We start from the raw sequence: 27,507 nt of genomic DNA on the forward strand, positions 1-27,507 counted from the left end.
TTTTCTTTTAAAGAAAAGCTACTATTCTGGAGAAAATGTCAAAAGGCACAGTAGTCCTGGCATACAGTGGCGGACTGGACACGTCCTGCATTTTACTTTGGCTCAAGGAACAAGGATACGATGTGATCGCCTACCTGGTAAGAACTCACATGGAATTCTTTTTATTTTCCCATTGACTTCCTTCTCTGTGTTTTTACTTCCTTATCTGCAGTTAATTATACATAATAGAACAATAATATATTTTCTTGGCAAGTTCAAACCACTTTCACTTCCAGTGAATAGCACTTTACAACACACTGCATATTAGTCATCCTGTTTAACTGGTGCGGTTGGTAGGGCTGGTAAAGAGGCTGTCACAACATGCCAACCTGGTTTTACCTATCTGTGAGGAGTTTGGGATGTTCTTTTCATCTCTGTGTTAGTAAGTACTTTAGGTACAGTAGATGTGGGATGGATTGGTGACCTGTACAGGCTTGTAGTTCTGCCTTGCTCACAGTGTTTCTGGTGTAGAAACCAACATCACTTTACTACTGTAAATGTTTGTTTGTATGTTTATTTATTAGGATTTTAAGATCATATTTTACACTTTGATTTTATTTATGACAGGACACGTGATTACAGGATTAAAGTTTAATGTCAAACACCTTCATGGCCAATTTTGTATCTCCAATTCACCAAACGTACATGATTTGGAGCAGCTTTTGAACATTTGCAATCTGTTAGATGTGGATTGACCTGCAAAGCCCAATAAATTGTACTAACGATCTTTAACTGAAACGTTGGGCGATCAGATTTATTGATCGTATTTAGGTGTTGCTACAGCAGATCATTTCGGTCAGCATACTTGATTTAGCACAGTTTTTAAACTGATGCAACCCTCCCTATTTCAGCCTGGGCACTGAGAGCACACTGAAGCCACCCTTATTTCATTCTCAGACATAGCCAGTCATTTATAAGTGTAGACACCCAAATGGTCAATAGCACCAATGAGATTCTACCTGGACATATCACTGTGAGATACAGAACCACAGCATGAATCTGAAGGATAGTAAATGTACTGATAGAGTGCTGAGATGCTGTTGTAAAACCATTGCTTGATAATAAAAAACAAAAAAGCTGTGTGTAAATAAAATTCTTCCTTTCAAATGTGTTTATGTGTTAAAAGTCTATGAGTCTCTACGACTTAAAAACGTAGGATTCTATTCTCAGGACAATGCAGCAGATGACTTAAAAGAGCTTTAATTTTAGTCATTGTACTACTTTAGATGTGTGCGAGTTCATGAATAGTCGACGTTAGTCTAAAGTTCTTCAGACTGACAGTATTTGATGTTGCATGTATTGACCTGTAAACCACTAAAACATGATAGAATAGTTCACACCTTTTATACTTTTAACACACAGTAAAAGTAAAACTAGTAACAAACAGTAAAACTAGATACCAGTAATACTGGCAGAGCTGGTTTATTAAGGATTTTTGCGACTACATGGATTTCCCCAAATTTCTTAATATTCCTTCTTCCTTAAAATACTTCCTTATTCCTTTAAATAATTTCTTACCACATCCTGTAGTTGTGTTTAATGCTCCGTTTGGTGCTACCAGTTTGTTTAATTACTTTAAATCATTTATTTTGGTCAGGGCTGGATAAGGAGCCTAAAAACTCATTGTGGATAAATGACATGGACTGGATGGGAGTCTATCGCAAAGCTATCAAGAGTATATATATATATATATATATATGTATATATATATGTATTTATTTATTTTTTGTTTAGAATCACACACCCTAAATTAACATGAAATGGCTTTGCAACTACAAGGTGATGTTTAAACTAAAACAGTGTTTGAATGTAAAAGTCATCTTTAACGAACATTACTAGGCACTTAATTAGGTATGTACATATGTAGGTATGTACAATCAATAATTATGTTTAGGCTACACCAACCATACGTTTGAACTTAGTGGGTATGCAATAAATTTTTCTCTAATATCTTGAACATTCTCGTCTGTCCCATTACCCACCAGCATGTTCCCACTCGCTGCATCAATAAACCTTCTGCCTGTTGGTTCCATCTTCAGCACCTCTCTCATACCTCCTCCACACATGCTCAGACCATTTCAGTCTCACCTCCCTGACTTTGTTTATAAAACATCCTACCTGCGTTGTTCCTCTAATAAAATGGGTCGTTGTTAATCCAGGCCTCGACCGATCCTGCATGTCACCTCATGTTTGATTTGGCACAGTTTTTACACCAGTTACGCTTTCTGCTTATCTGGGCTTGGGACTGGCACTATGAGCACACTGACAAGTGCATCTCCCTATGAATCCTTAAGTAAATCCTATTAACTCATAGTTTTTTATTCAGATGATGAATTTTACACACTTACTGACTCTAATGCTTCCAATATGATTTATAAAACTGCATGGGTCGATCCTCAGGATCATCAGAACAGTACGGTTGGATCCCCATGATCAGAACAGCCGGTTTGAACTTCAGCTGTGCACGAAACTGAGATTTTGGTTGGTCTAAGCCAGTGGTTCTCAAACTGTGGTACGTGAAGCAGCATGAGGTGGGACGCCAGATAATCTCGGAAAAGTAATTACATGGACCGAAAAAATAAATCATTTAATAATTATAAATAAAAAATAATATGAAACAAAATGTGTAAATTACTAATAAAATCTGTTTCAAAGTTCTTATAATTCTGTTTTAATAAAATCAGTTTAATTAAAACAAGTTGTATTTAAACTAATGTGTTTTTTAAAATATTCGGGGCTACGCAGACACTGTACTTCATTAAGTCTATACTTCACGTTCGCAGTTTCCATCTCGAAATTTCCGAAACGTTATTAGTAAAGTTATCAGTAAAGTTATCAGTAAAGTTATCAGTAAAGTTATCAGTAAACACTGACACACACACACACACACACAGAGAGAGAGAGAGAGAGAGAGAGAGAGAGAGAGAGAGAGCTAGTAGTAGTATAATGACAAATAATTCAGAAATAAACTATAAACTTGTTTAATTAGGTTAAATCTGATTATTTTATTGTGCTTATGTTTTGAAGCAGAATCAAACTCAGTCACATCTTTGTACAAGAAAGGATTTTTCTAAAACTTAATGAAATGCAACCACAGTCTGTCTCTTCCCTGTAGTTTTTTGCCTTTTGAAATTAATCTTTCTTATTTAAGTGATGTTTGAATTAGGCCTACATTTAATGCAAATTTGATGTTAATATCGGGGATGTCTTATAGTTTACCTAGCAGCGCGAAGATTCACTTTTTGAATGGCTCTTTAAAAGGAACCAAGCCAAAATATCCGGCTCCTGTCAAGAAGCCATAATTCCCATCACTGCCTATATATATATATACACATATATACACATATATACACATATATATATATATATATATATATATATATATATATATATATATATATATATATATATACACACACACACACCTAATTAATGTGTGCTATATGTGGTTCTGTGATGAGAGACATAGGTGGTACTTGGAAGTTTTGGTTTGACAATAGGTGGTACTCGGTCTAAAAAGTTTGAGAACCACTGGTCTAAGCAATTTGTGCACAGCTCTTGTTGCTTTATATAAAGCGCCATGGTGAGGAGTCACCATTAGGTGGCGCTAAATCCTAAGCTGTTAGATTTGTGTTTTTCCTTACAGGAGGGGTGTTCATGGTCTAAAGCTGGACCCATGACATCAAATTACTTTTATTAATTTAGATCCAACATACGTTAGAAAAAATATGTTTGATTTACTGATACTGCTCAATGATTTACTCCCAAAAGTAAAACGGAAACATCTTTTATTATTTATACATGTGTGGCTTTGCAGTGAAACAAAACCAAACTGATTTCCATAGACATTCTGTTATAGCTTGGGCAAAACTGATGGTACCTTTTGCAAGTTAAGAAATAATTGAGTGTTCTGACTAATATAATTGACTCTCAGTGGTGTTTCCTATGGTTTATACCACAGTATCACACTGGACAGAGCCATCAGAAAATAATGAGTGAACTGAAGAGTCAAGAAAAAATTGAATGCTAAATAAACATAAAGGTAAAAAAAAAACATGTCTAAAGATCTTGATGTTTTTTGGATCTCGGGTTAATGTGCCAATATATTGTCCAGCAGGAAGCACCACAGGACACTTTTAGATGCTTCTGAAGGTTGTTTGTATTTTGCCAAGAAATAAAATGTGATTGTTTAAAGCAAAAAAAGAGGTATTTTCCTCTTTTATGAGCATGCTCATGTAATGAATAACCTTACTGCATTTTAGTATTCTAAAAGAGCATTGGATCACTCACATTTTCTCTTCATTTGTTGTTGTTGTTTTCAGGCCAACATTGGACAGGAAGAAGATTTCGAGGCAGCCAGAAAGAAAGCAGAGAATCTTGGAGCAAGAAAGGTCATTCTGGATATTAAATTAGGAGTGAATACTGTCACGGGGTGATAAGCGCCTCATGATCGAGGCCCCAGATGTAAAAGATGAACCCAACTGCAAGGGACTTAGCCAGGAAACAAAGAAAAACTAATGATAATAATTAAATGAACAAAATAATAAAAATAAACTGCAACAGGCAGGGCTTTTTATGAAAGTTTTCAGTTCAAGCATCAGCACCATGCATATGAATAAATAAAATCAGGTTGCCATGCTGATTAAAAAAATGTTGATCTATATCTACGTCCTGAAAATCAATAATAAAATGCGTGGCTTTAATCAGGATTAGTTAAATAATGGAAGAAATACTGAATTTGAAATGCAGCAACCAAAGTAAGACAAAATAGTAATAGATAAAATAATATAAAAGAAGAAAGCAATAAAAGATGAATGCAAATGCTTAGTAAATAAATATATCTGATTATGTATGTAATAGATGTATGTGTAATCTGTCCATGTGTGTGGTGCAGGTCTTTATTGAGGACCTGCGTGCTGAATTTGTAGAAGAGTTCATCTGGACCACAGTGCAGGCCAATGCCATCTATGAGGACCGCTACCTACTGGGAACCTCGATTGCCCGGCCCTGCATTGCCCGGCACCAGGTCCGGATCGCCCGCCAGGAGGGGGCACAGTTTGTCTCCCATGGGGCCACCGGGAAGGTTAGTGGACATACTGAATTCTCGATTGTAAATCTGCTGTCGCTTGGTTATCAGTTTGGTGTTTATCTCGTCAGTCACGGGGTCACAGGGTCATTTAAAGATTTGATGCAATTTCATTTTTAGGGCAATGACCAAGTTCGCTTTGAGCTGACCTGCTATGCTCTCTACCCTGAAGTGAAAGTAAGTACCACATACCTGTTTATGTTTTATAATTTAACAATTTTTTTTTTTGGTAACTTAGATTTATTTCTCTGTTTCTATCTTAGATTATCGCTCCGTGGAGAATTCCAGAATTTTACAACCGTTTCAAGGGACGTAAGGACCTGATGGAGTATGCAGAGGTACTTAAGGCATTACAACATTCCTGCCAGGTTTTGGGTTGTAGTTGGGCACTGGGGCGGGACGGTGGCTTAGTGGGTAGCACTTTTACCTGGGTTTGATTCCCAGGTGGGGAAATTTGCATGTTCATCCTGTGTCTGTGTGAGAGCTCCGGTTTCCTCACACAGTAAAAAGATTGGACTTGGACTGATCAGTCTTGTGTAACCTGTAACTAGCTGTCCTGTCATGAATGGAACCATGTAAATCATCACCTTAAAATCCTTATAAATAAATAGTGGGGAACCGATATCATATTGTAGCAATTTTATGAACATGACAGATAAATGGTGATGATATTTTATTAATATTTATTATGGTTTTCAGGTAGTCTTTTGCTATTTCTCACTTTGTAATTCACCACATCCCAGAATAATATGTTGTGCTTAATATCAGACTAAACATTGGACTGTCATAGGGTTCCTCACAAGTTAAAAGTTCAGTTTAGAAAAGTCCAAATCAACATGCACCTAATTTGTCCTTAAGAGATTGCTTGGATTCTGTATTTATGTCCCTCAGGGCAGCACTCGGTTATTCCATTAACTCCTTTTCTCTACTGTCTTATTTACTATAATCATTTTTAATCATTCTAATCAAGACAGTGTCATTTATTTCTATTTAACATGAGAAAATAAAATCTTCAGTGAATAAAAATGAAGTTGAATGACCTGCTCTCTGGATATCATTTCAGAAACATGGCATTCCGGTTCCTGTCACTCCGAAGGCTCCTTGGAGCATGGATGCCAATCTCATGCACATCAGGTGAGCTCTTACAGTCCAGAAACTCCAAGCTTAGACAGAACACATCTTTAGACTGCAAATTTATGAGCTATTGTACATCTACTGGACAATTATTAACTATAGCTGTACCAATGCCAAGAAAATGAGTAAAAAATATGTACAAAGCTTTATTTAAACACTTGATCACATATCTGGATTGAATTAGGAATATAAAAAGCTTAGCAAAAATCTATTTCACAGTTGTTTGCACCACTGCATGTATTACTTCACGCAGTCACACTTTATGAATTATGAATTTTATACACCGTTTTCTCAGATAATAACTCTCCTCATCAGCAGAACAATACGAGTAACAAGAGGTCTCAGACTTTTGGCCACCTCTGTATAACCAAGTATTAGATGGGTTAAACATATACTTTGATCTAGTAGATGAACAAGCAAAAATAAATGTTCCATTTAAAAGGTCAAAATAAGACCGTTGCAGAAATGATTGAGGTGTTAGATGTTCCTTCATTAATTCGCAGTAATTGGCAGCTCTGTTTATAGATGCACTTTCTGCTTGATGCACTATCAGTCCTAAATAAATTTCCCCCCTTTTTTTTACAGCTATGAGTCTGGAATACTGGAGAATCCTAAGGTAAATACCTTTATTGTTCTCTAACATGTAGAAAATAGAATTTCGTGGTGAGGTTAGAAAATTCTAGGTTTTTACTCCTCTATCTCCCAATCTAGTCATTTTAAATTCCAATAGTGAGTCTGCTTCTGATTGGATCACCACATTCCCCCTCCGACACATGTCTAATCTGCGGTCGCTTGTTCTCACCTGCCAGTGTTGGGTTGACACACAGAGGTGTATCACAGATGGAGAGCCATGCTAAGCTCCATGCCCCCCCCTTCCCACTGACACAGACCAGTCCTTGAGATTGTACATGAGACATTGTCCTACCTTTCCTCCCTCAAATATGGTCAGTTGTGTTTGTGTGGATGCCCAGCCAAGTTTGGGAACTTTTATCCAAAAACATGGTGCCTGATACAATGCAAGCAATTGATGGTTAAGGGCCTTACTCAGGGGCCCAGCGTTGGCAGTTTGGCAGAGGTAAAGCTTGAACAAGCAACCTTCTGATCACTAGTCCAGAGCCTTAACCACTTAACTAGGGTTGTTTAATTAGTGGCAAGAACAAACAGTATTCTATCATTTCTGAGCTAATACCCAGGCTGGGATCAAATACTCTGACTTTGAACCCAGTTCAGCTCTTCTAAGCTCTATAACACGCCCCTTTCTCCTCAGTAAAATTTTTCCCTTTGTATTTACTCACACGGCGGGTCCCGCTGGCCCTCAAAGAAGCCTGGGATAGACAGACAGTGACCTGTCCTCACGGGAGCCCCGGCTAATTTCTGATTTCATGGGAATGCCTGGCCCAGCTGGGCCTCCTAGATGCCCGGCACTTTGGGGTTTTGGGGCGAGCATTGTCTGCCTCGGGCTTCAACGTGGGAGGGGAGCCGTTTCAGGGTGACACCGTGACACCAAGATGTCACTGTTAACAGTTAAGTACAAAGGGTTCCGTCACACATACATGTCAGAGAGTGAGAGAGTATACGAGAGAATGAGAGAGTATATGAGAGAGAGCGAGAGAGATGGTGGAGAGGGAGGGAGGGATGGAACGAAGGATTGTTCATTCCTGTAGTCTGTGTTGGAATGGGCACTGAGCACTTTATTAGGTACACCTATCTGGCATGTACGTTATGTAATTTCTATAAGCTATACCTACCATACAGATGAACTGTGGGTATACAACTACTGACTGTAGCCCATTAATTGTTCTCTATGCTTTATCACCCCGTCCCCCATTTATCAAATGAAAGGGACCACCATAGGACCCCCACTGACCAGATAATGTTTCTCGTGGTTCTGTTAATGACATGGTAGTGTGTGGTAGACATCAGGTGCAGCAGTGTTGTTGGGATTTTTAAATACTGTTTCAGCTTGCTGTCCTCTTTATCAGGAACACTGGTTAGCACTGGTTGTAGGTGTCCACTTACATTTACATTTCCAGCATTTAGCAGACGCCTTTATCCAAAGCGACTTACAATTGAGACTGTATACACTGAAAGGGCCTTGCTCAAGGGTCCAGCAGTGGGCCTTGAACCAGCAACCTTCCAAATACTAGTCCTGTACCTTAAGCACTGAGCTACATTTGCTCCTACCCCTGGTTAGGATCAAGACAGGAAAAACTGGGCTCAGGGCAAACCCGAGGAATACCCTGGACAGGGCATGAATCCGTTACAGGGCTTCGGCTACCTGACATAGCCAGTCATGTCTGTTTGGATGCCCGGTCATCCAATATCACACAGTTCAAACACAGTTCTCAGCGCTGGTGGTCTAGAGTAATAGAACGCTGCATTACTTGAGCACCTATGTTTCTAAAATCAATTATTTTAAACATGTCATATACTTTGTGGCAACAGTTTAAAGTAAAAGGAACAACTTCTTATCCATTCTTATCCAAAACAAGTGTCTGATCCAAAAAAAAAAAAAAAGCTCCTGTGGACACTGTTGAATATCATGCATTTATAAAAACACAAAATGTATGTGAAGCGTGTACTACAATAGTAGATACTAGTGATCTGAGAAATGCCACAAACACCAAAGCGCTGTGATCTTTAAAAATAATGTCTTTTTAATTCTGTGTCATGGTCTTTGTTTCCACCTCGTTCATGCCGACGGTCACACACAGGCAGTAATTCTCTTCCTATGCCTTTCTAATTTTCTCTCACCCCTCACGTGACTCTAAATTTGTCCTGCGGCCACATTAGGGCTCATTAAAATAGCACATCTGACAAACTTAAAGACCCCGTCTTACCCTCCGACCTAACCGAGTGTGACCCAGAGGACTGATATGAAAGGACGACCTTGTTGTTTGGTAAATACAAAGAGACCTTTGGTGTAACTCTGAGGCATGAAGTGTTGGTGAAAGGAAATGAAATGTGTCTCTGAGCTGGTCGTAAGCTTATTGATGCTCAGCTGATAGATCTTTGTGTACTTTCCCTGTGGGCAGAGTTCTGTGTGGTCAATCGCTTTTGGAGGTCTGGCAGGACTTGCTATGTGTCCACATTCATAAAATCAAGCTTTAGGTTTTGAACACTGATGTCCTCGGGCATCATGGCTTGGTTTTTGTCCTGACTGAGCAGTGTAAATCGTGGGACCTCATAGACCCTTGAGTGTGACTTTCCAAGCATCGTCCAATCAATTCACATTGGGTCTGAGTACTTTTGTGAATGAGTGATTTCATTTTGAAATGTTAATTAATCAAAGCTTTAACTTTATCATTATGGATAATTAACTATATACTAATGGGTAAGAAAGTGCAATTATATTAATTAAAAATGGGTTCTGAATACTTTCTGAATCCTTTTTATGGAGGACCTGTATCTGCATTCCTCCATCGTTCATGCTGGCATCTCAACATGACCCAAACATGATTGCATTGGCAATAAGGTGAATCCCAATCCATCTTCCTCAGCCTCAGACACAACCAGCTGTGCCTATTAAACCTGAGAGTCAAGCCTTGGCAGTGGTGGGCTAACATATTAGACCGCTTTGCCACCCTAGTGCCCCATGAAGCAAATTTTGGGTACTGAAGGACTAGGGGATAAAAATATACCTGGACTATGGAACACTGTGACTCCATTTGTCTATAATGGCTTTGATAACTGATTTAATAAGTGTAAAATTGTGTGAATTGAATTTTCTGCCCAAGCATTCTTTTTGAACCATCAATGTTTTAACCAAGTAGCTTTTTATTTTTTAGGACTCTGTATGTATATCTGTGATTTAAGAAATCAAATCGCACACACTAAATGTTTTAGGGGATTCGATGCAAAGCATTTTCCCATCAGATCTGCATTCTCAAATTACCAGGAAGCTTCTCCAGATAGAGAGCAATAGTCAAGACAGGCGATTTAAACGTCACTTCCAATCCAGTGCCCACGTTTCAATGCTTTCTCCCTCATTCCTGTCCCTCCATCCCTTCGTCCCTCTGTTCCCTGATTCCCTCACCCCCGGGGTTTTTTTTTTTTTTAGCTCTCCACCTCTCTCTCACTTTTAGCTTTGAGTCTTTGATTGAAAGGCAATGAGGCAGCTAACATGTGGAAAGCGAGAAATTTACTTGCTCTAAGTTCATGCGGTGGCCCTCTTTCAGGGGTGTGCATTCACTCGCCTGGGAGGACAACAATATGGGCAGAGCCGGATAAAGACCCGCATAGTGAGCTGCCTTAGCGGAGACATGATGGGCCAGTTCACGGACCATTTGCCACCAATGCTCCCCCTTTTTCTCCCCCTCCGGTTTCCCTTCTACCTACACCCGCTGCTCGGTCAGGGCCGTGCAGCAGGGCAGGTCCACCCGCAGGGGGCTGTAATTGAAATTCATTGATCTGGTCACATTCTATCTGTGCCTTGTGGACTGCTTTGCTTTTCTACCTCTGCAGTTCTTGTGATATTGTGCACTGTGCTCTCCGCATCATTATCATAGGACTGTTGGGCATCAGCTGTGCCCAAAGGTTGTAGGATTCCTTGGTTGGCAGGTTTATTTCTTGTCCCAATTTAAAGCCTATACATTTCATGCACAAAAGGAATACAAACAATGCTTTCTAATGTTGTTGGATAAAATTGGCGATATGACAAGGACAATTATCATTTTACTCCTGTTGTTGTTCTTCCAAACCATTAGCCAATTGGAATACAACTCTGAAAAACAACTTTTGATAATTAGGATGAAATAAAATGTGTATTAATCTAATTGCTGAGCTCACCTAAGCAACACACATTCGAGGCGTCTCAGCAGTTTCACTAAACTAATAGCTGTTAGTTAGTCGATTGGTTAGGGTGCAACTATAGGGTAGTTCATAGTATATATATTATGCGTTTTTCTCCCAATTTAGTGTAGTCAATTTGTCTTCCGCTGCTGGGGATCCCCGATTTTTTTGCAGCTGAGGTGGGTACATTGCTGCTCACGCCTCCTCCAACCTGCACGCAGCCCTTAGCGGAACCCTTTTCCATCCATGGACTATGCACAGGCGCTTCTATCCGCCAATCAGGGTCCTTACACAGCGTTTGAAGACCCTGCCCACATATTCCGGTCATCCCTTCCTGCAGGCACTGGCAATTATGCCTGCTAGATTGCGCCCAGCCGACCGGTGGCAACGCCGAGTTTCAAACCGAGGAGTTCAGAATCTCGGCACTGGTGTGCTAGCGGAATATACCGCTGCGCCCCCTGTGCGCCCTGTTTAAGGTTTTTAATAAATAGCTGGTAGTCTAGTCACTCCGTTTTATATGTGGATGAGGACAAATGTAGTAACAGAGTGTGTACGCGTGTTGTTGAGTCACTGAAACATGCAACCAGGTGCTTACTGGCAGTAGGATAGTAGTTTTTGAACTTCTCCTTGGGGTTTGTATCCATTACTTAAGAGGAATTTTGGCCCAAGTGAAATATGCTAATTAATGTACATATAGTAATATTGAAAATAATCTCAGTGGATAAACTTAAACTAAGCCAAATGTTTTTAAATTCAAACCCTCTTGGCTCAACCCAGCTTTTGAAATGACGCAAACAGTGCTCAGAAACATGTAAAGCTTACTCTGTCTTGTCAAAAGCTCGCTTTGCATGGAATGGCTTTTAGGCCTGATGTTTCTCGCCACTCTTTTATCTTCTTATCCTGTGACAGAAAGCGCCGGAGCGGAAAATAAAAGAGACGACGTCGAGCAGCCGGGTCTGCTGTTTAGTTAAAAGGAAAGCGAAGGCGCTTGTTTGGATGCATCATCAGCTCGGGCAGATTAGTTATCGAGTGATGATGTTTGTCTGGTAAAGGTTTCCATTTAAATGCATCCGGTGGTTATTTCACTGACGTCCCCTGCAATTTGCTGTGCCATCTTGCTATAATGTCAGGTAATTGGTAAGGGGTGCCACCATCTGACAGGTTGAGTTTTTGTTGTTCTGCATCCCCCCATGCAAATGCACACACGTACATGAATAATGCTTATGAGAAGATCCTACCTTTGTTCTGCCAAGCGGAAACCTGTGTTTGTTTGAGGTTTTTAGTCTTTATGGTGATTTCACTTCTGCACAAACATGTTAGAAACGTCTTTTTCTATTTTGACACATTTGCACACTCCATTTTCCCCCTCTGAGTATTGATATTCCGGGCCTCTGGCTGGAAAGTGTAGCACAGTGGAAAATGAAACCAAACAGGTGAAAAGTGGCACATTTAAGTGCAACAAGCATGTTGCACTTAGATCCTGATGGCATTTTAAGTCTTCCATCAAGTCCACTCTGATCCTGTTCCTGTGTCGGAATAGTTAGTAGTAGAATAGTTCTGGCATGATCTTTACAGCTTATTCTCACTGTAATGACGTCAAAATGACCTTATGTTCTTCCACAGAGTCACGCCCCTTCTGACCTCTACCAGATGACCAAGAATCCTGAAGATTCTCCGACTACACCAGACAGGCTGGAGATAGAGTTTTGCAAAGGTATCCGTCTGTGTGTGTAATGAAAGTCAGATTCCCTGCTGGGTTGTGATATTGACCAATCTTTACCTCGTCTAACCTCAGTCCTGTAAATCCACAATCTCACACCAAGCACGGCTACTTTCTTTGGTCATTGGCTTTGAAATGTGCCATACTGGAACCTTTAAATAATGATCTGAGCATTGCTAAACCTGAGGTAAATGAACTAATCAGTGATGACAACATAAATAGATCATTAAATAGGAATAATTCAAAAACAGAGGTGGGTAAAGAAATCAGAAAGCATTACTAAAAGTTAAACTACGACATTACATACTACAACTCTTATACTGACACTTTTACCCTTTATTACATAATAAAAAACAGATTTTTATTCATAACTTCAATAGCATTTAAAGTATTCAGCATATTAATAACTTCAATAGCTTTTAATCAAGTGTAACCCACATTACATACTACAACTCTTATACTGACACTTTTACCCTTTATTACATAACAAAAAACAGATTTTTATTCATAACTTCAATAGCATTTAAAGTATTCAGCATATTAATAACTTAAATAGCTTTTAATCAAGTGTAACCCACATTACATACTACAACTCTTATACTGACACTTTTACCCTTTATTACATAATAAAAACAGATTTTTATTCATAACTTCAATAGCATTTAAAGTATTCAGCATATTAATAACTTCAATAGCTTTTAATCAAGTGTAACCCACATTACATACTACAACTCTTATACTGACACTTTTACCCTTTATTACATAACAAAAAACAGATTTTTATTCATGACTTCAATAGCATTTAAAGTATTCAGCATATTAATAACTTAAATAGCTTTTAATCAAGTGTAACCCACATTACATACTACAACTCTTATACTGACACTTTTACCCTTTATTACATAATAAAAACAGATTTTTATTCATAACTTCAATAGCATTTAAAGTATTCAGCATATTAATAACTTCAATAGCTTTTAATCAAGTGTAACCCACATTACATACTACAACTCTTATACTGACACTTTTACCCTTTATTACATAATAAAAACAGATTTTTATTCATAACTTCAATAGCATTTAAAGTATTCAACATATTGATAACTTCAATAGCTTTTAAAATATTCATCAAATTGCTCCAAAACAAGTTGTTTTTTATCAAAAGTTAAACTACAATTAAATTGTACAAATATACATGTAAAACCTCTTATCTACAGTATAATATAATATCTGGCTTGGTGGCATGCATGGTCGATTGTCTATTAAATTCACATTTTATTTACTTAAAAGGTTTAGTATTTCAACTATAACCAATAATGCTACTGTATGGGCATTAAATATTCTATCAACACCACTAAGTGGATTCAGTTTCCTTCTCAAACACTGAAAGCATACACTGTATTACACTATATGGCCAAACGTATTGGACACTTGACCACTGTTGGACATCCAATTTCAAAAACAAATGATGTTAAAATAGAGTGATCTCTGTGTGATCTTTCCAGCTGTAACAACAGCCGCCCTTCTAGGAAGGCCTCTCACAGGACTTTGAAGTATGTCTGTGGGAATTTGTGCCCATTTAGTCAGGTGTGTGCAAGACACTGGAGTTTTTATAGAGCTTGCTTTGTGCACCGGGCCCACTCACACACATAAGGTCTTTCTCTAAACAGCATATAATTTCCCTTATTTAGTTGATTTACTACCTACTCATAAATGCAAAAATTACAAGGGATGTCCCAGTACCTTCTTCTGTGTAGTGTATGCTTTACATTGACTATATGCAAAGTGCATTTCTGTTAGCTGCATTTAAATGATGTATGGTGCCTCATTTGTCAATTTAATTTTTATCAACCAACCTGAGAACCACATTATTCTTATTAATTAGTCGTTCATAACCTTGTCGCAGTAGTAAGTTAGTAGTCATTAGCCAATTTAGAAATCGAGCCTCATAACATTACCGTGCAATAACGTGCAGATAAATTAAACCGACAAAAACATAACACCTATTTTTTGCCATTAAATGACAAGTGTTAAACATGGCGTTAAAGCCCAAATAAATACATGTAAAAGAAACAACACAACAGATAGAAGTAGGATGTTGGTTACATTGATAATTCGTCATAATATGGTAGTTCAGCTACAGTATGTTCTACATCAGTGTTTGATAAAACGCACCTCAGATCGATCTGCATCTTGCTGTTTATCTTTCCTGTGACCTCCACCTGCTCAGATTAGACAGATATAAAATACCTTTAAAAGTGTAAACATATTTTAAGTAAGGATAGTTCCTAAGAAGTTTGGTTATTTACGTTCCATTAGGTGTTGCTATGCACTTTTTCCCATGCATACGAAGTTTCAGTAAATGGGATTGTGGTGAATTGATTGAATCAGACATTAATGTCATTGTGTTCTTTATGCCAGTCTATGATCCTTTCTGATGCTCTTTCTGATCAGTATTCATAGTTTTAGTCACCTCCGTTTGTTGTCCATGAGAAAAACTGGTTTACCGACACGCACAAAAGCTGCCCCCCCTCCCCAGTCCTGTAAAAAACCTTTATTAAAAAAATAAAAAAGATTTTAAGCCTTTTTTATTCTCGTCCTTCTTTTCTTCTCTTCACTTTCTCAGCGCTTTTCTCATCGGCTAAAAAGAATTTCTAACTACCGAACTCTTTTCCTCTTGTCATTTTACAACCGACCCCTCCCAGCTCCTTTCTACGTCTTTTCGCACACTAGTATGGCCGAAGGAAGGGAAAGAGAGAGGAAAACTTTAAAGCTTTAATTTTTCCTACAACTGTGTCTGCAGTGCCATTGTCCATCTCTCTGTACTATTCTGTAAAGAGGCAGCGGCAGAGAAAGAAGCCTGTGAATACGCCGCACATTGATAGACACCGAGGAGGAGGGGGGGGCACATGAGAGTCTCCCGCATTCTGGCCCGGGGTTTAATTTATTTGAACTTTTAATCTAATTATTAACTATTTGTGCTGATCCCTGGCTTTGTTATTCAGGCGAGGCCTGCTCTTTCAGGGCGCCCTTGTGGCCCGAGCAGCCAGCGCCGAGCCCCGGGATATGGGAATGCACGTGTGACAAAGGCCCTTGTCTGAAAATATTTTGTCAAGTCCTTTTTTACTTGTCATTCTAACAGGGCTTTTACACCCACGGTGGAGAAAGGGCGACCCAATACGCTCCATTCGGCTGTGATTGGCAACTGCAAGCATGCTAAATGCTAATTAGGCTCCCAGATGCATGGAAAAGGGAGTGGGCGGTTAAGAGTAGAAAACTATCAGCACTTTTTTTACTTATTCGCCCCTTTAAAAGAGGCCTCTAGCTCTCTCTTCTCTTTCTTCCATCCCTCGATTAGCTCCCCTCTGCACCCTAAACCCGCTCTTTTGCGTCTCTTCCACCTTTGGCCTCTGAGTTGCTCATTTCATGCTATGAATAAGTAGCCTATTGATGATGATATATTTATGGGGCTTGAATGGATGTGGGGTTAAAAGAAACCCTGGACCAGGCGTGGTGGCTGCTATAAGTCTGTTCCATGATGTTTATTTCTCCAGCTTTTGTTGCTTGTTGTTTATTCATCGGTTAAATTAACCCAAGGATGTCGTTTATGTACAATGAATTCCGATGAATTCCTCCCATCGTACTGCTCATCTATCTGGCTCGTCTTCTTCTCGCTCTCGCCGGGATCTGTGGGTAAAGAGGAGATGGTGGCACAATGGCCGGGGTGTGTAATTAAATTACGGAAGGGCCTGCTCACGATTTCACAGCCTTAAGAGTGGAAAAGCTTTGAATTTATAAGTCTTCCCGACCCATTGAGGTAGGCTTACCAGGGCTGCCATTCATCTCTTCCACTGTTTCCCCCGAATCACACACTCATCCAGATCTCACTTTGGCTTTGCAAGTAGTTTCAGAGCAGTCCTGTCATGGTTAGAACATTTTTGTGATCATTGTCATCACTCAAATGATAGTACATGATATATCAAAAGTAAAGTGCTCTAATAATTAATTTGCTCTTCTTGAGAAACAGCTGATAATCAACATTAACAATAATCTAAATGTATAAACCTGCACTTTATGGACAAAAATATTGTGACGTCCCTTTTAATTTTTGAATTAATGTGTTTCGTGAACAACAATTGCTAACAGGTGTAATAAATCAGCTTCCAATTTTGCAGCAACAGTTTAGGGAAGACCCTTTCCTGTCCCAGCATGGCTGTACCTCTGTAAATACATGAAGAAAAGCTTGATTAAAGAAACCCCAGTGTTTCTGATCTCAGCCCCACTGAACAGCTTTGGAATGACCTGGAACATTGATTGAAGCTTTCTTGAGCAACATCACACCCAGGTGTACAAATGCCCTGTTATCTGAATGAGCACAAATTCCCACAGACATACTGGACTTCAAATTCCTGTGAGAAGCTTTCTTAGAAGAGTTGTGTTGTTATAGCCGACATGAAATTATCACATAGAGGTCACGTTACACAGAAAGTTGGATATGACTAAATTGGGAGGAAATGGTGAAAACCATGTAATAGAATTTAAAGAAAGGCACAATGTGAAACGTGCGTATAACATTGATTTATGAGCAGAAGCTTCATTCTGATCCTATAATAACTCCTATGTTCCTTTTATATTTATGTTTGTATCTTAATATGATGCCTTTCATGCTTATTTCAAGGCTTATTCAATATTAAGCTCAAAAATGTGTTCATTCTCTGATAGGTGTGCCCGTCAAGGTCACCCACCTCACGGAGGGCACAACCAAGAACACTCCACTGGACATCTTCACCTTCCTCAATGAAGTAGGGTAGGTTTACAGTATTGTTTACTGTGCCGTCTCTGTGTGTCTGAATCTATACAAATTTGCAGCCTTTGGGTTGTAAAAAAATCAAAGCTGTGTTTGTTAATCGCTCGTTTTTTTAATCCCTTCAGAGGAAAGCACGGCGTGGGCCGAATCGACATCGTGGAAAACCGTTTTGTTGGAATGAAGTCTAGAGGTAAACACTCTTCTCTTCTTATCTGTCCTGTTAATTTATTTAAAAGTAAAAAGCTTTCAGGTTGGCACGCTGAGACTGGCACGGTGCACAGACTGGCAACAGCAAAGAAGTGAGATGTGCGTCAGCTTGCCGAATCGTGTCAGGTGGAAATCGGAAACTCGGAGTAAGGTGTTGCTTTTAGCTTTGGTTTTAGTTTCTGTGTGACAGTGTAGGATGTGAACTTCAGGAGAAATCTCAGGAGGTGGAGAAACCGAGCTGAGGGAGTTTGATGTTAAAACTAGCAGCAGTCAGACGTGACAGGTTGTGTTTATTACAGAGTTCAGTAGAATAAAGAAAACTAAGACTTTCTGTTTGCGTAGTGATGCAGGGGAGGAAACGCTGGGTCATGACTGGCAGATCGGAAATGACTCTCAGATGGCGGTTGTCGACAAAATAATGCCGAAAAGATATGCAGAGGACCTGGCAACCCTCCTCTAGACTAGTTTGTCACACCATCAGTTAAGATGATTCTAGTGACTCCAACTCTTTGAATTATGACACTTTATAGGTGTTTTATGGCACAAATTGGGAATTTTCATTAAGACATAGTTTGAAAAGACTGATATATTTAATTTTAAATTTTTAAGTATTTTTATTCTGGTCAGGGTTTTCTGGAACTACTGGGCACAGGACAGGAATACCCCTCAGACAGGAAAGCAAAACGTCACAGGGCTTTAGCCACGTATTTATAATTGTGACAAAATTCCTCAATCACTAGAAACTAGAAAATCCAACCCAATTTTTTGCTAAATCTCAATCAGATCTTTTTTGGGGGGTATTTATTTAATAAAGCAAAATAATTTGCATATAGAATAATTTAAAAATTAAAAAATATTTATTAATTGTGTAAATAATACATTTTGTATAGTCATTTTGTAATAAGAGAAGTATCACAAGTTGCACTGTTGTAACTGTTAACCAGGCTAACGTCACAAAATATCATAGCTGTTCCCCTAATTAAACACAGTCTTAATTAAAATATGATTTATGGACTTCCGGTTTGACGTCACATGGAGCAGACGTGAGCTCGTGTTTCCCTCTGAGCAAAGTCATCTTTTTTTTATTATTTTAAGGCACATTTACTGTCTTTATTTCATTTAGGTTTTTGTTAACTCTTAGTTATTTATTTTGGTTCAGTTTTTTGTTGTTACGATGCCTCCAAAAGTCAGTAAAACACCGGGACCCTCACAGAACCTCCTCAGGCCTGTAGTCCAAGCTGCGTCCTCAGCTGGTAGCGATGCTGCGGTCCGTGCGGAAGTGAGCGCTGCTTCGGCATTAATCTAAAATATGATTTACTGCCAGTATGTTCATAACATTTCATATATTTTTACAATAGCAGAGCCACTTTAAAAGGCCTGTGATTTAGAACCAGGTGATTATACATCTAAAAAATCTATCAAATGCTAATTTGTTAAGTTTGTGTCCTGTAAAGGTCTTAGGTTTATATAATTAAAGCCCATTTCCAGAAAAAAAGACCAATCTACTGATACTATCACTGACCATTAGCCGGATCTGATCATGCCTCAGGTTATCTGCAGTTTACTGTTAATCTGTGTGTGTATTTTTGTGTGCCGGTGGCTTTGAAGTGTTAAAACCTGGCGTTAATTCCACACCGCGGTCTGGGACCGAGCCGTATCTGCTCCACCAGCAGTAAGAATGCTAAGCTGCTTCTGCGTACCTGCATTAGAAGGGTGGGATGCCCAAAGGGTTGGTTCCAAGCACATGGTTCCGTCTCTGGCTGTTTCTCTTACTCTTCACACTTCTCTTCCCTTTCTCTCACACACACACACACACACACACACACACACACACATTCACTTAAAAAGATGAACGGCTGCAAACCAGCAGGCTTTCGTCCATCTAATCTGTTCTAGCTGTTCCTTTAGGGAGCTTAATGCAGGGAGAGTTATCAGATGCCCCTAACGGAACTGGAGCACTTTAGCTCTTTTGGCTTTGGCATCCCTTAAATCCACTGAGCCTTAATGTATCAGATTGCCAGCTTTCAGTGCTTAAAACATCAGTCATTTTTAAGTCCTGTTTTGGACAGAAGAAAGAGCGGTGCTTGAGCTTTCCTTCTGCCGGCCTGAGGCCTGGATCCCAATTAAGAGCTTTGTCATATGAAGGAATTTAGCTTTTTTGTTGTTCTGTAGCCAAAAGCTTTAGTTTCTCTGGTATTTAATGGCATCTAAATCTGACACAAACAGAGACAAGTAAAATGGCTCTACAAATCTACACTGAATTAAGAAAATGAGTAAACAGCATTTTGAATATCAAGCCATGAGGCATGATCTCTGTCCAACATGATACTTATTATTTTTTGATATTTATTATTATTTTTTAGTCCTACATTTATGTAGTATACTGAAAAAAAGATCTTTAATGCTAGACTGGTCAGTTTGACAGCACCAGTTTGTTTATTTTTTCTATCATTTAACTGGAGTGATTGACTGATCTCTGTCTTCTCAGCTGATGCATTATTATAGATAGATAGATAGATAGATAGATAGATAGATAGATAGATAGATAGATAGATAGATAGATAGATAGATAGATAGATAGATAAGACAGACAGACAGACAGACAGACAGACAGACAGATAAGATAAGATAATAGACAGACAGACAGACAGACAGATAGGTAGTGAGATAGATAGATAGATAGATAGATAGATAGATAGATAGATAGATAGATAGATAGATAGATAGATAGATAGATAGAGATAGAAAGGGAGATAGATAGATAGATAGATAGATAGATAGATAGATAGATAGATAGATAGATAGATAGATAGATAGATAGATAGATAGATAGTGAGACAGAGAGTGAGATAGATAGATATAGACTATACATTAACTATAGATTAATGTAATTAATAGTTTAATTGTTCATGTAAAATTCTCTTGACTCTGTGAACACGAGCCTATATCACTTGAGCATCTTCCAGTTTCCAGTGCTAGCAAATACACACGACATATGAAATCATAGTTTGCTAAACTGTGAATATCAGAATTAGGGTCTTTGATGATTGTGATGCTGCTACACTCCTGCCATTCGTCTGTCAGTGTCCACCTCATGTGGACAGAATAATAGACATCTTCTCATATTCATACCTGTCCACAGGTATAAACTTTTTTCCATTGTTTTTCTCCTGTTAGACAGCTGAGTGACAGCTTCATTTGGGGATGAGTTAAATATCCCTCTCTCTATCTGTAACACATACACACAGGGTTTGTAAATTGCAGGGTAGGGAGAGTCGGGGCAGGAGATCCTGGCAGCTGAGGGCTGTTACCCTGTCATTTTTGCTAATCGCTCTGTCTGCACTGAGTGACGGACAGTGAGCTGGTCACCGGACTTTGCTGCCGTAATGATGAGACCTGGACATGTAGAAAGACATCTCTACCTTTCTACAGCATTTACAGATGTGTGAAGGATTAAAGGAAAGATAATATGACTGTTCATACAGTGGTATATTAGATTATTTGGAGAGAATGATCACTGCAAATTAGTGCAGTCTTATTCTGGCTGATTACCTGATCAATATGAGGGCACATTTCTATACTAAAGGTATAGACGTGTAGAAGGTATAGAATTGTTCTTTTTCAGGATGATAACGCTCTAGTCCACAGTGCACAAAGAGACACTGAATGGTTTATTGGGTATATAAATTCAGTATTGAAAATTGAGTATGTAAATCATATGATACGTCTTTAATAGGTTTATTTTTGGAAGATTCTTCTGGAAAATTCTGGAAAAACGGTTTTCTAAGCTTCCAGTTACGTTTTGGAGATGTGTACAATCTTTGGCACATTATATTAAGGCCATGTTCTTGTTTTCTCCCTTCATTTTGTAGACAAAGTTAACTCATTGTCTCATTGGTTTTTTTTGTAAAGGTATCTATGAGACCCCTGGAGGCACCATTCTCCACCACGCTCACCTGGACATTGAGGCATTCACCATGGACCGTGAGGTCAGGCGCATTAAACAGAACCTGAGCATCAAGTTCTCAGAGCTCCTGTACAACGGTAAGCTCCCAAACACTTGACATATTCTCATACTTGCTGCTAAATGCAGGGAGACTCCAGTTATTTTTTATGATCAGCCACAGCATCTTGGGGACTGTTTTAATAAAATAATATATTATGTTACACATATTATTTAATGTGTGTGTCTGCCCTGTGATGGACTGGCAATCTGTCCAAGGTGTTTCCTGCCTTCTGCCCGGTCAGACACACTGCAACCCTGACCAGACTAAAGCGTTAGTAAAACAGGCAATGAATAAATGAATAACAATGAACTACATACACTTGGAATGTACATGCATATCATGACAGACAGGATTTCTGTGACTTTTTTGTCACTTTTAATCACATTTGTAGTTTTTCAGGTGCAAACTTGACTTTTTTTAGTACTGACAACATATTTGCAATAGAGTTGAGGCCATATAATTATAAAACACATTATTTAGAGTCAAAACACATGTTTCTGTTGAAACATCCAATTTTGTTCCACATTTAACCTCCTGACTAATGTTTTGAAGTGAATGTAAACTTTTGATTTTACTACTGATGTAACATTATAATACGAACGAGGTGTTAGACCATCACTTAAGCTACTACCTAATTCACCTCCTCCTCCCGTTTCATCCTCCTTCACACACTGCGCCTCTCTTCGTCCTCTTTCTCTGGGCTCAGGTGTCCTAATCCTCCCGTAGTGGGCAGCAGGCTGCTCTCTGACCTGCCCCCCCTCCCGTAATAGGATTTGGGCTCATTAGTGGCTAATTACAGATCAGTCCCCCTGCAATTAAAGCTGCATGGGAGAGAGAGAGAGGCAGAGAGAAAAGTGCACCTTACATAGGTGTGAAGAGATTAAACTCATTAGAGTCTTACGCTGGGGGAGACGGAGGCGGCCGAAGCCGGGGAGGTAGCACTCGGGTCCCGACACCCCGCCGAGTGAGACGAAAGGAAGGGACGGACGGATTCAATACAGGGATTCATTTACACCTGCACCTGACTGGCCTCAGTGGACTCCATAATAATAGCTGTCTGGGCATGAGAGTGGAGACTGGTGGTTTTTTTTTTGTTGTGTGTGTGTGTGTGTGTGTGTGTGTGTGTGAGAATCTCGCCATATGTGTTTTGTCCATACTAAATGCTGCTAAGTGAATTATACCATTTATATGAAAAGTAACCATGCTGGTGTATTCCTCAGTACATCCCACTGCACATCCCAATTCTACTGGTTGACTGCTGTCCTTTTGTCCCATTACTAGCCTTGATTTGACATCGTAGCTTTTAGTTACATTATGTACCATTTTTAATTGGGGAGACATCACTGGGCGCAATGCAGACACACACCCCATACATGACGGGTCTTGACCAACCTCCCTTCTCCCCAGCCATATCATGTCTGTATTTAGATGCCCGACTGGCCGATAGCACCACTAGGGATTCGAACACTGGATCCCCGGGGGTAGTGGGCTAGCATAATTTCCCATAGCATCACCCGAGTGCTTAAGGTAAAATTGGGAATACTAAAGCTGAAATAGCTGCACAATTAGCTTAGTTGTAGCTTAGTGGTTAAGGTATTGGACTAATCAGAAGGTTGCCGTTTCAAACCCCTACACTGCCAGATTGCCACTGTCGCTTTGGATAAAAGTGTCTGCTAAATGCCGAAAATGTAAAGGTACACAACTCCAGGGTCCAAAAGATATTCTGGTCTTCTACCTCCCAGAAGGTCCTGTGTGGAGTTTGCATTTTCTCCCCGTGTCTGCGTGGGTTTCCTCCTGGAGCTCCGGTTTCCTCCCACAGTCCAAAAACATGCAAGTGAGGTGAATTGGAGACACTAAATTGTCCATGACCCTGTTCCATATAACCTTTTGAACTGATGAACCTTGTGTAATGAGTAACTACTGTTTCCTGTCATGAATGTAAACAAAAGTGTAAAACGTGACGTTAAAATCCCAAAACATTATAGAAGGATGGATTAGAAAATTCCTTCCTGCATTCCGCCTAGTGTTAATGAGAAAGACTCTGGCCCCACTGTGATTCTGATCAGGATGGAGCAATTACTGAAGATAAATAAATAAATAAAATGGCAAATAGTTTTGTCGGATGTGCCTATAAATGCATCAAGGTCATGGAACCTCATGTTGCTGCACCGAATCCAGTATGTTTGAATCCAGTTTCTCTTCTCCAGGGTTCTGGTACAGTCCGGAGTGCGAGTTCGTGCGCCACTGCATTGCCAAATCTCAGGAGAATGTGGAGGGCAAAGTGCAGCTCTCTGTTTTTAAAGGTCACGTCTACATCTTGGGTCGGGAGTCACCCAAGTCCCTCTACAACGAGGAGCTTGTCAGGTAACCACCATAGCCACTACACACTCTTTATTTCATGCAGATTTACGCTGAATCACACATGGTGCCCTGTTTAATAGAGAAATGGTGCCAGAACTGTTGGAGCTGATTGTAACATTAAGTAAATATTGTTGTAGGGATGCAATTAGAGGTATAAATATGGTTGCCAGGAGTCGGAATCGGCTTGATGGCTCTTAATGAAAATAATAAATGAGCAAAGTCACACACTGGTGAAATATAAGAGGCATCACTTTTCTCTTAGTAGTTATTGTACTTATGAATTAAATCTCTGTTACCTCCTCACCCTTAAAAGGTCACTGTAGATACAAACCTTTCCTGGACACTGGGCAGCTAACTGCTTTATCCTAACCCTAGTTGAATGTTTTCTCTTTAGCTGATCCTGTTAGGATCACCACAGCGGATTAGTCCTCTGCATATTTGATTTGGCACAGTTTTCACGCCGGATGCCGTTTAAGGCACACTCTTCCTATTTATCAGACTTGCGACCAGTACTAAGGGTGCACTGATATGTGTCCTCTCAATGGCTGGTCCTTGTGGCAATCCGAACCCCCAGAGCTGTTACCAGCAGCCTGGCTCTTACCGTTACATGCACATTTACATTTTCAGCATTTAGCAGACGCTTTTATCCAAAGTGACTTACAGTGGTGACAGTATACAGTTTAAGCAATTGAGGATTAAGGGCCTTGCTCAAGGGCCCAACAGTGGCAACCTGGCAGTGGTGTGACTTAAACCTGCAACTTTCTGATTACTAGTCCAGTACCTTAACCACTAAGCTACAACTGCCTTCACTTTTTACTGTCCATGACAAGTATTTAGTTAGTAAACATGTTTAAGTTGTGGATTTTTATATTTGAGCATTTAAATATGATCACATTCGAGTACTATTAGTATTGAACGGTCCATTTATTGGCGTCCTGGTGTTTGGGTAGATAGCAGTGGGTCGATGGCGGTGGCCTGACTTGACCGTTGCTCGCTCGAACAGGTCACTCATTACATCATCCACACAACTCACACCTGCCCCGACGGGACGAAACATTACCAGTGACTTTTAGACGGTGAAACCGACATCAAATTCTGTCTGTCAATCCCTCCGTCTCTTACTCCGTCTCTCCTTTCATCCGCCCTGTGCTCGGAGAACAGTGGCTGTATTCAGTGCCGTGACCCCTAGGTGCCCCCGGGGCAGGCTCAGAGCTGACCAAAGAGGAGCGCCCATATGCCCGGGCTTCTCCTCTTGCTTCGGCTTTGCGCTAATGGACCCTCGCAGCCATGCTGAGGGAAGTCGCTTGTTTCATGCTGGTTAAAGTGTGAAGGCGGCCAGTTGAAAGGTCACTAACTCCTGTCGGTTCTCATGGAACATCCGGCTGTCTGTTGTGTGTTTATTGATTTTAATTATTTATTTTTGTATTTATTTATTTATTCATTCATTTATTTGCATTCATAAAAATTGTGTAGGGGCCATAAACTATCCAGGAACACTGGGCGCAAGTCACAATTGCATCACAGACAGGATGCCAGTCTTTTGCAGGGCATTACATTCACTCGTTCACATTAATTACACTTCAGCAATGTGGACTGTTCAATTTAGTTACTTACTCACGACACACAGACATAGAGAGAACCTGCCAAACACAACCACACAACCCACTAAGCCATTTTGCAGCCTTGTGTGCCAGGATTTGCCGAAACCTGAAATGAACTGACCCCCTCTCGCAGGTATTCCTGTCTTGCACCCAATGTTTTCAGGATAACTGGACCCACCAAGTCCTAGTCTAGTTTACGTTCAGCGTAAATTGTTCATATCAGCTTGTTTTTGTGCACCATGTGACCGAATGCGCTTGGCATAGTACAGCTATCCCCGAATCGTTTTATAATGTACCACCTGAGTGAAAGCCCGTCTCTGTATGTGTGTGTGTGTGTCTCCACCCTGCAGTGCCTCCACAGGAATCAGTAAGTAGTGTCATTAGCACAGTGGTGCCCCTCACATGCTGTATCGATCCAGCAGATATATCACAATGAGCTTTACCACTGATTACACAAACAGCTGTAGATACAAAGACGCTCGCACACCGGGATAAAACGCATACGCTGTAGGTAAAGGGGTCTGATTTTACATCCTCCACCTCATGCAGTCATTTTACAATCAGTGTGAGACTTCTTTTTCTCAATTTGTGTGTGTATGTGTGTGTGTGTGTGTGTTTACATCCACTGCTTGTTTCCGATTGGTCTAATTGTTCTGTCTGTGCATCAAGCACTAGCCTGTTCCCATCCAGTACATAGAAACTGCTGTAATTACAAAAAACACACTAATAGATAATGGAAAAAATAAATAAAGACCAAGAAAATCATATCCACGGTGCTAAAGAGCTCAATGTTTGTTCACATGGAGGGTTGCATGAGATTGGTTAGACTTTACATTAGAAGAATTGGATGAAAAGTAAATGACCATGCTGGACTTTCCCAGTCATGTGGGTCACATGATCATTTCCCACAAAAACACAATTCACTGGGCGACGTGGTCGTGTAAAATCTACCCGTAAGCACTGGGGTCAGTATAATTGCAGCAAAAAAAAAACCTCTGCGGTCTCGTCACTAATTAAAAGTCTTAGTGACAAAAGGGTTATGGCCAGAAGTATGTGGACACCTGACTATGTGTTTATTGGGCATCCCATTCAAAACCCATCAGCATTAATTAGGGTTGTAATCTCTTTTCCTTCTCTTTTCTCTCCTCCAGCATGGATGTTCAGGGAGACTACGACCCCTCCGACGCCTCCGGCTTCATCAAAATCAACGCAGTCAGGTTGGTCCAACAACTCTAACCTTAACTAGTCCTAGTATATGCTGTATAGCTAGTATATACAACCCTGTTTTACTGGATCGGCTAAAAGCAAGTCTGACCAGTTCAATTTGAATAATGGGGACAATGTTTTTCCTTAAGAACTGAAGCTGTATTTAATGTTGGATGTTTTTCATGTTTTGTTTAATGATTTCTATCATTGTTTGTGACAGTTGTGCAATAATAAAACTGTTTTGCAGCACTGTATGTATTGTAAAACCGAGTATTCGTATCTAAAACTGTTCCATGGTTATAAATAGCTATCTATGACTGCAAATATGAATTTTCACACTTGGGTTTTGTTTCCTTTAGGCTCAGAGAGCATCACAGGTCTCAGGGACACACTCAGCTGTAGCGATGACACCGGAGCGCACTTGTCAACCGTCATCCTAGATGAAAAGTCGCCTGCTGTTTTTAATACTGTTCCTGTTTTTATGCACTTTGTTTGACTAGACGTGCCCTGTAGCTGACTGTAATGTTTTATTAAAAACATATAAACCA

General features: G+C 39.8%; 1 protein-coding gene across 1 annotated transcript; it reads left to right on the top strand.

Moving 5' to 3' along the window:
• On the top strand, nucleotides 1-27,507 carry ass1 (argininosuccinate synthase 1). The gene is made up of 14 exons (XM_062988681.1): nucleotides 1-137; nucleotides 4,362-4,430; nucleotides 4,934-5,122; nucleotides 5,246-5,302; nucleotides 5,389-5,463; nucleotides 6,189-6,259; nucleotides 6,845-6,875; nucleotides 12,674-12,764; nucleotides 17,493-17,577; nucleotides 17,703-17,767; nucleotides 21,697-21,828; nucleotides 23,999-24,155; nucleotides 26,905-26,970; nucleotides 27,319-27,507. Exons 1-14 carry the CDS (start codon nucleotides 36-38, stop codon nucleotides 27,359-27,361), a joined length of 1,233 nt encoding a protein of 410 aa, XP_062844751.1. The 5' UTR covers nucleotides 1-35; the 3' UTR covers nucleotides 27,362-27,507.

This window comes from Trichomycterus rosablanca, chromosome 26, assembly GCF_030014385.1.
Source record: "Trichomycterus rosablanca isolate fTriRos1 chromosome 26, fTriRos1.hap1, whole genome shotgun sequence".
In the NCBI taxonomy this organism is placed as follows: domain Eukaryota; kingdom Metazoa; phylum Chordata; class Actinopteri; order Siluriformes; family Trichomycteridae; genus Trichomycterus; species Trichomycterus rosablanca.

Excerpts from the sequence above, each read along its gene's own strand:
- ass1 (XM_062988681.1), top strand. The coding sequence starts at position 36 with ATGTCAAAAGGCACAGTAGTCCTGGCATACAGTGGCGGACTGGACACG. Across the intron at positions 6,260-6,844 it reads GCCAATCTCATGCACATCAG|CTATGAGTCTGGAATACTGG; the intron begins GTGAGCTCTTAC and ends TTTTTTTTACAG. Across the intron at positions 17,578-17,702 it reads ACCTTCCTCAATGAAGTAGG|AGGAAAGCACGGCGTGGGCC; the intron begins GTAGGTTTACAG and ends TAATCCCTTCAG.